The 12,626-nt window shown below is 44.8% G+C and overlaps 1 protein-coding gene across 3 annotated transcripts in view; it reads left to right on the forward strand.

Annotated features, from left to right (window-relative positions):
- The window catches only part of MEF2B (myocyte enhancer factor 2B), a 101,417-nt gene extending 89,537 nt beyond the window's left edge, over positions 1–11,880 (forward strand). For all 3 annotated transcript variants that reach the window (XM_085638257.1, XM_085638259.1, XM_085638258.1), the window contains exons 6-9: positions 5,846–5,991; positions 7,429–7,543; positions 8,338–8,464; positions 9,402–11,880. In XM_085638257.1, the coding sequence (XP_085494383.1) occupies positions 5,846–5,991; positions 7,429–7,543; positions 8,338–8,464; positions 9,402–9,732 (719 nt within the window). In that variant the 3' untranslated portion in view covers positions 9,733–11,880. The remainder of the gene's footprint in view (positions 1–5,845; positions 5,992–7,428; positions 7,544–8,337; positions 8,465–9,401) is intronic.
- Positions 11,881–12,626: the final 746 nt, after the last annotated feature.

Genomic DNA, 12,626 nt, shown 5'->3' on the forward strand with positions numbered 1-12,626 from the left:
AAGGGAGAAACACTTCTATTTATTCCTGCTTCTGCTTTTACTCTCTAAAAGATGGCCAAAGAAAGTATCTCCAACAAACATCAGTGTTTTAACCGCACTTTTCTTCTGAGGAGCAAGCGCGGCAACCACACATCAGAGGTTAATTTTAAAAGGCATGCACACGGTGCCAGTGCTTAACTTGAGCTGGTGGTTTCTGGTGCTCGGCACCACCACTTAAATGTCAGCACTGGTACTTATGACACCACAACACATGGTGGCGCTGTCTGTCTGATTTTGAAATAAGCACAACAACAGTTGTTTAACAATTATTTATACATTAAAAATGACTAAGACCAGCCGCCCAAGCCATTCGTAGAGCTTTGGGTGGCCCGGATGAGTAAAAATTGTCACCCTGGAAGAAGCGTCATGGTTAGTAGTTGTTATTGTCAGCGCAGACCGGGGCAATGGGGGTGCAAGCTGCAGTGGCCTCTTGACGAGGTCTCTGGCACTTCCTTTTTACTAATTAAGCACTGCAAGGGGCACTTAGACAAACGGCACCTTGTGAAGGTCGTGCTCCATTCCCATTACCAACAGAATGCAGGGTCGTCAGCGCATGCGCAGTAGACAGAGACGGCGCAGCAAACACACATTTATCCACACCTGCCAGGACCCTTCCAGGGCTATGTAAATCCCACCTTTTATAAAGGGCTCTTAGTGATGCTTCCTTTTTAAGTGATGCTCAACATCTTTCACTCTACCCCCCCATATCAATAATCTTTAGTGCCCCCCCCACCCCTTCTCGTTGAAGCGCGAGCCCACTCCTTGACATTAAAGCATGTCAGTGTAAGGGTAATGTCTGTAGAATCAAAACACAATCAGTCCTTGCGTGTCTCATGAGAATACCATCTGTTAGGGATTTATCAAAACACGTTGGGAACCCGCCCTGTGCTTCTCACAGACCGGGAACCCGATCCCTGGCTCTACGTCTGCACACCTGGCCTGGCCGCAGGTTACTGGCTCTGCTGGAGTTTACAGGTTTACCAGCTCCTGATTCCATCCTAGCGGGATAAAGGGAGCCACGCCCAGTGTCTTACGTATTTACATCCTTTATATCGCCAGGATGCAAGCAAACGGGCAGTTTATAGCCCTTTGACACATTATGTTATGTTGATTTATATAGTGCACTAATCACCCGAGAGAGTATCCAGGCGCTTGGGCAGGTGTGCAGGTGTGTGGTCCCCAAGGTGCTTATACAAAGAGACAGGTCTTCAGCTTCTCGCGGAAATCAAGAAGGGAGGAGGCTCTGATGTGTTGTCCATATAAATATCCAGAATGTAAAAAAGGCACTTATTTGAATATATTTTATATTTTTTATAATTTTATATTATTTTTAGAGACCTAGAGTGGTACTATGCCCGCTGTGAGGCGCTTATCTAGTCCTTGTATTGTCATTGCGTAGAGCTGTGTGTAGGCTTTTCCAATTTTTTTATTGTAAATGTATGACTACAAGTACCAGAATGTAGTCAGAAGTCCCTTGCTGGAGCCACTCACATCTGATACGGAGGAAAACAAAAAGACGATGGATGGAATATCTGGCATAATCTCGGCCGCTGGTAAATACTCTGCCGCATTCCAGTCCATTGTTTTTTGCCCACAGTGCCACTCCAGACAGAGACCTGCCATATCTAAATCAATCTTATTATGGCTCCAATAGGACCATTCCAACAAGACCCCTGCGGATGCAGCCACGAGCAAACCCTGGCATTGGACAAATGGAGCTCTCTTTGGGGTCAGAAAGTACAAACACTTAACCACACACGGTGGGCAACTAGACAGTAAGTTCAGGGTCTACTTTGTGAGTATTAGAATTTATTAATAGAGATGGCAGATAAAGGTTTTCAGCCCCTTTTCTGCCCAAGCCACATATTATTCAATACCTTCCTAAGTGACTATTTTCACTTCAATTAACCATCTCCTTGCCTTGCACAATAAAATGTGCAAATGCCGTGGAGGCTCCAGGAACGACATTAAAATCATGAGACGCGGCTCCTCAAACTGTTTCCCGGAGAAGCAGTTGGATCCGCGGAGAGAATTTAAGAGAATTCCTGACCATCCAGTTTGTCCGAAAGTCCTAGAGAGATGAGTGATCTGCACTCTTGAGTCCACCAGGATTCAGGAATATCGTCAATATCTCAAAAGAGGGGTGCTTCAGGGAGGCCAGTGGGTGTGTCAATCACAAATACATAGAACACAAGTTGTAAATAGTCCTGGATGAAATTTTACTTATTCAAAAGAAATGTGTTATGCGACATTTCTCAAAGTTTCAAATAATGCAAATTCACACCATTATTTTCATTTAAACCTCAGAAATGACGGAAATGATGATATAACCCAATTTTTGCTAATACATTGTGAGAAGTTGGCCTGGCATATGCTGGTCACTAGTTATAGTGGCCACCTTGCACCAGTCCAATTGGACTCTTATGGTAGATAGGTTTAAGACTACCTTTTAAAGAAAGCTATCCTAGTGGTAGCTGTGGAGAGCAGCCTTCAGGCTAAGTCTCAGAGGAATGTAAAGCAGCTTGTTTTACCTTATAATCTCTTGAATTACCAAATAAAAGGACACCACACAGGTATATATATCAAATATATATGTATTTATTTCTAGACACACTCTACTAATCTCTTTATGAGATTAGAAGCCAGATACACATTCAAATGTCAACGTTTCACAATAAATTAAGCACAAATAAGGCTAGAGCCCTAGGGGCGTACCAGACCATATACTAAAAAAATGGTATAAGGATGTCGACTTGCAAAATGACAAGGCCTAGAACCAGGGGAATCGCTGGGGCTTCACTTCTGCAGTGTTAGCAGGTAAGTAACAGGCCCACGGGACACGCGTGCAGTATGTGAACACAGACGTGGGTTCCCTATTGATTACAATGGTGCAAGTCGCGGTTTGATTTTTAAAGTTCTAGGGTACTTCGAGGAAGTCTACAAGCAAGCCACGTACAAGGTAAGTACTTCGAGAGCCAACACACACTAGGGCACCGGAGTGCACGAGTTACCTCACCCAGGGAAGCCGGGTGCATAGGTGTCTTTTGGTGTCGGGCCGCGTTTTCTATGGACACCAAAGAAGACTTGCTGCTTGCCTCGACTGAAGAAGTGTCCATTGGAATCCAAGGGTGGATTCAAGATGCAGAAGACCTGAAAATTGAAGGGACAGTGTTCAAAGTCATGCCAGTGACCGGTGGCCAGGAAGATGGATGACCACAGATGTCGGGTGATTTCAGGTTGTTGATGGTGTTTTGACTCTTCGCTCACAAGGTCCTGGAGAGATCGAGGATGACCAGCAGCTGGATTCAGAGTGTTCCATGACGTCTGCAGCTGATGGCAGTATCGGCAACTAGATTGGCACCAACAAGCCTTGGCAACTGCAAATCTTGTGTAGACTGAAGAAAGTCGATGGTGCAGAGCAGCAAGATCGGAGTGACTCACCCAGCAAGGGAAAGTGAGGGCAGGCCTGGAGCAACCAGCGGAGCCCTTTTAGTCAATAAGAAAGTCTTCGGGGGACCCACAAGCCAATGGGCAAGTGATCACAAGGGCGCCTCTTCAGGAAATGCTTCACAGGAGCCCACGGTCACTCGGGATGGGGTAAGCCTCTGATTTTCACTGCAAAACCTGTTGGAGGCTTGGGCCACATATGGTCCAATGCACAAGTCCATAGGACATCATGAAGAGTTTGCACTCGACAATAGTTCATGGTCCCCGGGTATTGCTGTTCCTCGTCACTTGTGGGGTCCACTCGCCATAGCTTTGCTGGGGACTCACAATGGCCATCGAGAAGTCAGGTAATCCACTTCCGGGGCAGCAGGGACTTCAAACTCCGGCGGTAGCGGGAAAGTTTGCAACTGTTGAATAAGGTTTTTGGTGCCTGCCAAGCAGGGGGGGTCACTCCTTGACTCGAAGGGAGATTCTTCTGTCTTCCAAAGGTAGTGGAACGTCGAAGGGCCAGGATTCTTCTTTGTAGAGCATCATCCAGGGTTATCTGATTTGCAATGGCAAAGCTTGCTATCTTATAGTGAAGATAGGGGAAGGACTAGCTCTATGACCACTCCTCTAGGAAGGTCAGGGGAGGGGGTGGTTACACCCACTTCCCTTTGTCCAGTTTTGCACCAGAGCAGGGGCAGGTAGCCCTTAACCGGTTTGAGCTGGCATATGCACAGAGGAGCCTACTGCTCCCCCAGTGCAGGACTTCAAAGCACTCTAGGAGTGCACCCACCCAGCCCCAATACACTAAATCCTGTCTGGAAGGTGGTGACATCTCCCTGTGACAGGATGCCTTTTGTTGGGCTTCCTCCACTGCGAGTTTCAGTCAGCAGCAGGAGGGCAGCCCAGTGTCTGTGCTGGTGGCATCCATTTTGTGATGCCAGGGCTCTATAGGATTTCTATCGTTTTACATGTCGTCCCCTCTAGAAGGGTGGGATCATGCTCCCACATCATGGACTGATGTGGGGGTATGATTCCAAGTTGTTTGACACCAAACCCAATGGTTTAACCGCATCCACAAACAGCCATAGAGAATAGACTCTGGTAGCTGCAGAGGGGCCCTGCTCACGCAGAGGCACCCCCTCAGATTGTAAACCACGCACCCTGCCCTCAGGATTAATTGGGCCTGACATAGGGGTGACTGATAGGTTTATATGTGTGTGTATGGTGAGATATAGAAACCTATATCTCAGTGAGGAGTGCTAACACTGCCTCACACAGGCTGCAGTAGCAGGCCTGTGGTGTCAGATTGAGTCTGCTTCCCAGGGGTGGCATAATACATGCTGCAGCCCCTGGTAGGCCTGTGAAGTGCCTATACCCTAGGTACCTAAGGTACCATATACTAGGGGCTCATAAGGTACTACAGTATCCAATCACTAGTGCATCTAATATGCACACCAAGTCGTTTAGAGAGAACAGAGAGACTGGGGCCCTGATTACCAGGGACCCAGCCAGACTATAGCCAGAAACCAGTGTATACATCAGAAAAAAAGTGGGGGCAACATAAGTGCAGATCCTACTCTCCTACATACATTATATGTTTATACCAAAGATTGTAATTGTGAAATTGGAGTCCGTGAACAAACTATTTAAAATATCGGTTAAACAGATGTACAGAGTTCTTGCCTTTAATTTAATAAAAGTTAAGCTAACAAACTTTGCCTCTAACCGTGTCATTTTTCTCATTGGAAAAATGAAAATGAGCTTTCTTCATTTCTTGTGCTGTAAAATAAGCTCTTTAGTAAGGGGGCAATTGTGTTCCTTCCATTGAGACCCACGGGAAGCAAAAACAGTGCAATTTAAAAAAAATGAAAAAAGATCTATGAATTAGCGGTTTGATAAAGTAAAGTGATTTTGCACGATGATTCTGCATTTATAATGAGATATTTATAAAATTATGTTGACCCATACGTCATTTTGTTTTTCAAACTTTATAGCTTATTATTACCATTTAAAGAGAGCAACAATAGAGGAAATTCATTTTGCTTGATGCTTTGCTGCTGTGCAAACTTCATTATGTAGGATGCATGGTTTGCTTCATTCCCCAACACGCAGCACAAATTCTGCTTCTGCTTATTTGCACTAGTGAAACGTTTATGTAATATGGCCCTAAATGTATGGTAATCAACATGCCCAAGTGCCTGTCCAGCATGCAGCCCTCAAGGTAGCCAAGGTTCTGTTTACATTTCACGTGGAATTCACAAGCGTTTATACAACCCTCATTATGTGTTAAGAATAGCTCAGGTGTGAGAGTGTTCCACCTCCCTTTGGATCACCACTTCCCTCTCTCACACGTTTACTGCTCTTTCTTCAGGTCTTGGTTATCCTGCAGTCTCCCAAACTAACCTAAACCGCTCCTTGCCCACAAAGAGCTCACCGCCTTTCTTCCTGGGGACAGACAGCAGCAAAGTAGACCTGAGCAGGAGCCTGTCGGGCTCCCGGACCAACCTCACTTCAGCAGTAAGTAGGTCAATATGTTGATCATCTCCTGCAAACAAGTTGAAACCATGTGTGTGTGTGCTTGTGAAAGAGAGAGAAAAAGAGCGAAATAGGGAGAAAGAATATATATATATATATATATTTATTGAGAAAGAAAAGGAAAGAAGGATGAGTGGAAGAGAGAGGGAGGTAGAAAGGAAGGAGTGAAAGAAATTGAAAGATAAAAAAAGTAAAAAAAAGAGAGGAAGAGTGAGCCCTTCTGCTCAAACCTCCCTACAACCTTTCTTACTCCCTTAATATGCTCAGCCCACCTCTTCCCATACACGAGTGCATCATCATGAAAGAATATTACACATTTGAGGACGCTGAATAAGGATGTCCAAGGTTTTAGAAATACAGAGGTCATAGAGACATGGCCAAAGGCATTTAGAATATGTAGAAGTCCCCATAGGGGTAATGAACACAGTAAGCTTTGTGAATCTTCATAAACATAAATATGGTGATAGACTAGTGCCAAATCTAGAGGGGTGACAATCCTGGCCTCAGCTACCACCAAAAGCATTTTAAAGATGTTCAGAAAGGAATACGTATCCACATTAACCTCTGTGTTTAGTGGATTAAGATCAATGCAGAGATGTAGCTCTCCATTTGTTTTTTTGGCCACTGTGATTGGTGTTAACCATTCTGTTGTTTCAATGAGGTCTATAACCCACCTCACAGAGTTATTGTAGTTCACTCTTCACTCCCTCCTGCATCACAATGGCTTGTCTCCCTACCTTTGATGCCACTGGAATTGCATGTATTTTCAGTTACACTTTATCAGCTTTTCACCCCTCTGAATGTTCACCACCCTTTCCTTAGCCTCATTTCCTGCATTAGCAACATTCCTAAATCATAGGCCCTGGCACTGATAACCATAATCGTGTGATCCCTCATGTCATAGGGCTTCAAAACATTGAAGTTCACAATATATGTCTTGATTTGTTCAAATGCATCACTACACTCTTTCGTATATACAAATTTGACATTATTTTTCATCAGCACCCTTAAGTCTCATGTCTTATCAGAAAGGTGATACACAGATTTGGCATAGTATTATGCCATAATTGAAGCTATGACCTTGTTTATGATGTGAGAGAGTGTCCAGAATCTGAAGCCCTTGGTTAATATCCAGGATCATGGCCCTATAAGATATTGGACCATAGGCCAAGACCTCAGACACATAAAGGGAGGGAATGGGCCTTTAGTATGTGTAGTGCTGGTGATTCAGAAAGTATAGATTACGGAACTTGGAAAAAGGCTGTAAACCCTGTCAGCTATCTTATTAGATGTGGATAGTTTGAAATTGATCTCATTGTCTTGGAAAGACATGCACTTTTGTTACATTTTCTATTTGGTAGGAATAAAAACAATATTTAAAAAAATGAAGCCCTATGTAAAATGTTTCTCTGTCTATAGCAGAGATCCCAGTACCCCGGTCTGATGACAGGAAGTCCAGTGGTTGGAACAGGAAGTGGAAGCCTGCAGAGCATGGGGTTGGGTGGATATTCATACTTTTCTACAGGATTATCAGGTGAGTGTCTCCTCCAGGAGCTATGCATGGTAAGTCCAAAGGGCAGGTGTGGCGAACACATTTTATATGACTCTATGATGGTCTAGCGTGATCCTCTCAATAAGGCAGTGAGCAGGGTGACAACATACTGGTGCTTATCATAGTATGCCTGGCTCGCATGAATGTTGAACGTGAGCTCCCGCTCCGTGTTTTTCCTTTATTGGTGTTCCTTCTATTTTTTTCTTTGTTTAAATAAGTTTGAACTCATAGTCAGGGCCAAAGGAATTATGTTAAAAACGAAGGACCAAGTTATGTGGCAGGTTTGACTTTTTATGTGGCAAGAAAGGCTAATTATGCGGCTTAATCAGGCATATTTTGTGATGGTATCACTTCATTAGTTAGTCATTATTACACAGTTCACTACTGTCTGAGTAAAGGTTTCACCTCATTAGTACTAGTTTAAAAGCTAAATACAGCAATAAGCAACAGATATGGGACCAGTCAACCTTCGCAAAGGGCCTTCCACTGCACTGCAACACATGCCGCTGCATTTTTAGTAACTTTTGATCTGTTTGAGTACTAGAAAATGTTATTCTGGTTAAAATCTGAAGATTAAGTTATATGTGCAAAAGCGGTAAATCCATAGTTAAGCAGAAAACACTGCAGCCGCAAAATTGTATAAGGGTATAATACTAGAACCCTGCTGGCAGAGGCATGTGAGATTATTCCTGGACACCAGAGGGAGTTCTGTACCTTAGGGCACTGCTCGGCCCGACTCGCCATAACACACAGACATATATCCTTTTCCCTTGCAGACTACTTACACCCGGACTCTACCACTCCCTCTGGATACCCGGCTGTGGTCCCCCCACAGTCCAACGCACTGGCACCCTGGCAGCATCAACATGATCCCGCGCCCTCCCTTGGGCTCACGCCACACAGGTAAAGATTCTTTGTAGTGCCTTGACAGCCTTCCTGCCCTGATAGTGTTCAGCAGAGCGGGGGGGAGGGGACTTTCTGGTCTTGTTAACATTCTGTGTACCTTTTGGGTCTGATAGCGCCTTCGGGGTACCTTGTTATTGCCAAGGGAGCCTATGGCTGTGCTTTATGGTCCTAGGGTCATGTTCCAGCCCACAGGTGAGTCTTAGCTTATGAGGCTCCCTGAAGCCGTGTGCACCGCCCTGAAGCACCGCTCAGCCCGTAGCGGATCCTCAGAGGCTACTGCATCAGTTGAATGAGTCCCATCTCACTCCGCTGCTCCATGTGTTGTGCTTGCCAAGCTCAGGTGTGCAGAGATCACACTGGTAGTGAGGGGACTAGCTGGTGCACAACTACTGCTGTTAACCTTAAAATGAATCCAAATGTATCTCTTCGCCATCTTTCTCTATTTCTATCTTTTCCATCTCTCATTCTCTCACTACCCAGCTCAGTTTCCACAGCCACTCTCTCTGTCTATCTCTCATGTATGTCTCTCTCTCACTCTTTCTCTCTAAAATATTGAACAAAAATATTGACAGGTAAGTCATTCTAGATTTTCTATACCTAACTCCACATACTTGTGCCCACACAGTACATAAATGTTCAAAGTAGATGTGAAGTTAGGAATTGTAAATTTATACTTTCCTAAATGCACTTGCCTTTCGATATTCTGTCCTCGATATTTTTCTATCGGAATATTGCTGGTGTCTGTACTCAGTAGTACCACCGCAGAGGTCTCATGTGTTTAACCTTCAGGACTGAAGACATTTCCACAAGAAGAGTTCTTCCAGAATTGGAAGAGAGTTAGAGAGCGCAGGGGGTGGACTCCCAACCAGAGAGAACAAGAGATGTTCATTTGTCACAGGAGTATAACTTTGACCTACTTTACATTTCTCTACAGATTACCCAGCAGGCTGCTGGGCAGCGAGGGATCCCCAATTGCTTCTGCCACTCCTCCCCAATACCAGCAGCACCTCCACCCCAGCGTCAGCATCAAGTCAGAGCGCCTCTCTCCGTCACTCGCCTGCCACTCGTCCCTCTCTCCTCACCCTCCCCTGAGCCGGCTCTCACCCACCGCGGACCAGCCACGCACCACCGTGGACCTGGACACCCACGAAGAGTACACCAGGGCATACCACTACCCATTGGTGATGCCGCGTCCGCTGACCGAAGAGCGGGTCGGTCCGCGGGCCCGACGCCCACAGGCCCAAGAAAATGGTTGGCAGAGATAGTGGGCACCGACTGTCTGAGATGGTGGTTACGAGGGCACAGTGGTGTGGGCCAGCGCATTGTACATATGTATATAGATAGAGAAGTATGGAGGTTCTGGTCAGCACTATTTTTATTGGACTATTCATCTGGTTTCCAGCTGTGCCATCTTGAATTGTCAAATCAGGAACTGAAGGTGGTGTTGCCACAAAGAGCAACAGTAGGGAGCCAATCGGAGAGCTGTTCTTATGGACCTTAATACAAAGAATCCGCGGCCATAGTCTGAAACCCACTGCCAACCTGTGTGATTTACAGCACATCACTGACTCCTTTTACCCCAGTTCCTCTATTCGTACATTAAGTGCTATATAAAGCCAGAAGTATACTGTATTTTATCCATTGAATCCGCATGCCTGCTCCACTCTTACCGCCGTCTTCCTATTTCACTCACTTTCCTCCCTCGTCTGATCTTGCTATGTGACCGACTCCACTCCAGCCCACCGGCCTTTCAGTGGCACTGGTCAGTTCCAAATTCTCTGTGCAGGCCAGACCGTACGTGTCTACAGCTGCAGCAATAAAAGGACTTAACTCAAATACAGGGCCTGATCTTAAAGGCCAATGCACACTTTTCTTTTATATAAATCAACACATGTTGGTCTTTTCTTTGTTTTTGTTTTCCTGCATCGCTGCTGCACTAAAGTTTAAAAGCAGCCCTGAACAGGATTATTGAGCATTCAAGGCACCATTTGTGTGGAATGTTAATAAAATCTGCGATCAATGGATGTGGAACGTTGATAAAAATCAAGAACCTTTGGTGTGGAGCATTGATAAAATCAGGGACCGTAATTGTGGAGCATTGATAAAATCAGGGGCCGTTGGTGTGGAGCATTGATAAAATCAGGGACCTTTGGTGTGGAGCATTGATAAAATCAGGGGCCGTTGGTGTGGAGCATTGATAAAATCAGGGACCTTTGGTGTGGAGCATTGATAAAATCAGGGACCGTTGGAAGCGGAACACGGACAAAATCAGGTACCATTGGTATGGAACATTGATAAAATCAGGATTCAGCGGAAGTTGAACTTTGATCAAATCAGGGACCGTTGGAGGTGGAACACTGAGAAAATCACGTAGAATTGGTATGGAACATTCATAAAATCAGGGTTCGATTAAGTTGAATTTTGATAAAATCAGGTACCATTGGTATGGAACATTGATAAAATCATGATTCAGTGGAAGTTGAACTTTGATAAAATGAGGGACTGTTGGTGTGGAACATTGATAAAAATCTGGGACCGTTGGAAGCAGAACATTGGTAAAATCAGACACCGTTGGTGTGGAACGTTGATAAAGTAAGGGACCAATGGAAGAGGAACGTCCGCGTGTCATTATCATCTGCAATTTACTTATTAAGGGTGTAAAACTGTGAGGGCCTCTCATGCCTCGTGGCTTAGGACTGTGTCTGAAGGCAACAAGGCTGCCATGGAGCCTGAGAAACTAAATGCTGGGTGGATAAGCCAAAAAAGAAAATGCACAACAAGCCCCTCCACTCCTGTCCAGTCCTGTCCTGGTGCAGCAAAAATATACACTGGCTGGACCAAGGCCCATAGTCCATATTATGATGTCTTGTTACCTCAGTGGGTTCAGCGTGTGCCGCAGAGGTAACTTGCAGGTCACAAGTTTCAGTTCTCACTAAATGAACACAGCCCCCTACGATGAGTTAGGGTTTAGTGGTTACTGTGCCAATCATGAAAGAAGGACTGGTTTGTGAACCCAGGTTCAACCCTGGTGAAGCTAGTTAATCCTGGGACCACCGCACTATCGCTATGACAGTTACTTGTGCGTCTGCCTTCCAGAGTTGCCACCCTTCAGAAAATACCCAGATGTCTTATACATCAGGGGCATACCTGTCCTGAGATAGACCGGAAGTTGTTCCCTATTCCAGACGCTCCCGCCCTCGTACACTTCAAATTCAAACTGATTAGCGGTGGTTGATTGAAGGAGGAAGTCTTTATAGTCTGACCGCTTCTTGATATTTACAATTGTTTCAGATTTTTCACATTTTAACCTTCTATTATTATTACTGTATTTTTATATCTGTGCGTTTTTTTTGTTGTTGTTGTTATGTATAAATTGTACAAGGACCCAGAGCCCGATTTAGGTGCGGTTCGTTCTATTGAAAACAGATAAAAAATAATAATTAAAACGCTTATCTGTGTCTTGCTGTAGGCAAATAAGCGACAGGGGCATTGGTGACAGTGCCTTTGTCCAAGAGTCCAGATGCTACTTGGAAATACATAGAATAATACATGTTGTGAGATAGCTCTGTGGGCTGTGTCCCTGCTACTGAGCTCTACGTGCACTCTTGAAATGACACGTCCAAAGGTTAAGTCAGCATGGCTAATTTAGAATTAAGAATGTGAGTACTTCTGGCTTGGGGTGGAATGCCTGCCTTGTCAGGTATTTGAAGCTGCTAGGCTGTGGGTGTAACATTCTGCGTTCAGGGTTTTCAGTCTGCATGATTGGCTGCCTGCAAAGAGTTCAGAATGCTGCAGTCAGACTGATATTTGTTTATTTATTTACTTATTGGGAGTTTTATATCTAGCCTGAGTAAGAGAGACCAAGGACCTGATGAACGAAATGGGTTTGTGGTTGAAATGCCTGCAATTCACAAACTCACAGGCCTTGGGACGCAGAACTGCAAGTCACAATATACTTCATCTTTATTTCAGGGCTGGTAAAACAAGCCTTTACAATGACAGAGCTGCTCTCAGAGCATTAGTCAGCACATCTGCCACGGTCACCCTTTCTGACCTCTCTTTAATGCAAGAATGTGTGGGTCAGTGACTCCTTTCCCTTAGATGTGCACACCTTTATCATGAAACATACAGTTTCTTCTCTTGGTGTAGATCAATGATT

This window comes from Triturus cristatus, chromosome 12 (assembly GCF_964204655.1).
Source record: "Triturus cristatus chromosome 12, aTriCri1.1, whole genome shotgun sequence".
In the NCBI taxonomy this organism is placed as follows: domain Eukaryota; kingdom Metazoa; phylum Chordata; class Amphibia; order Caudata; family Salamandridae; genus Triturus; species Triturus cristatus.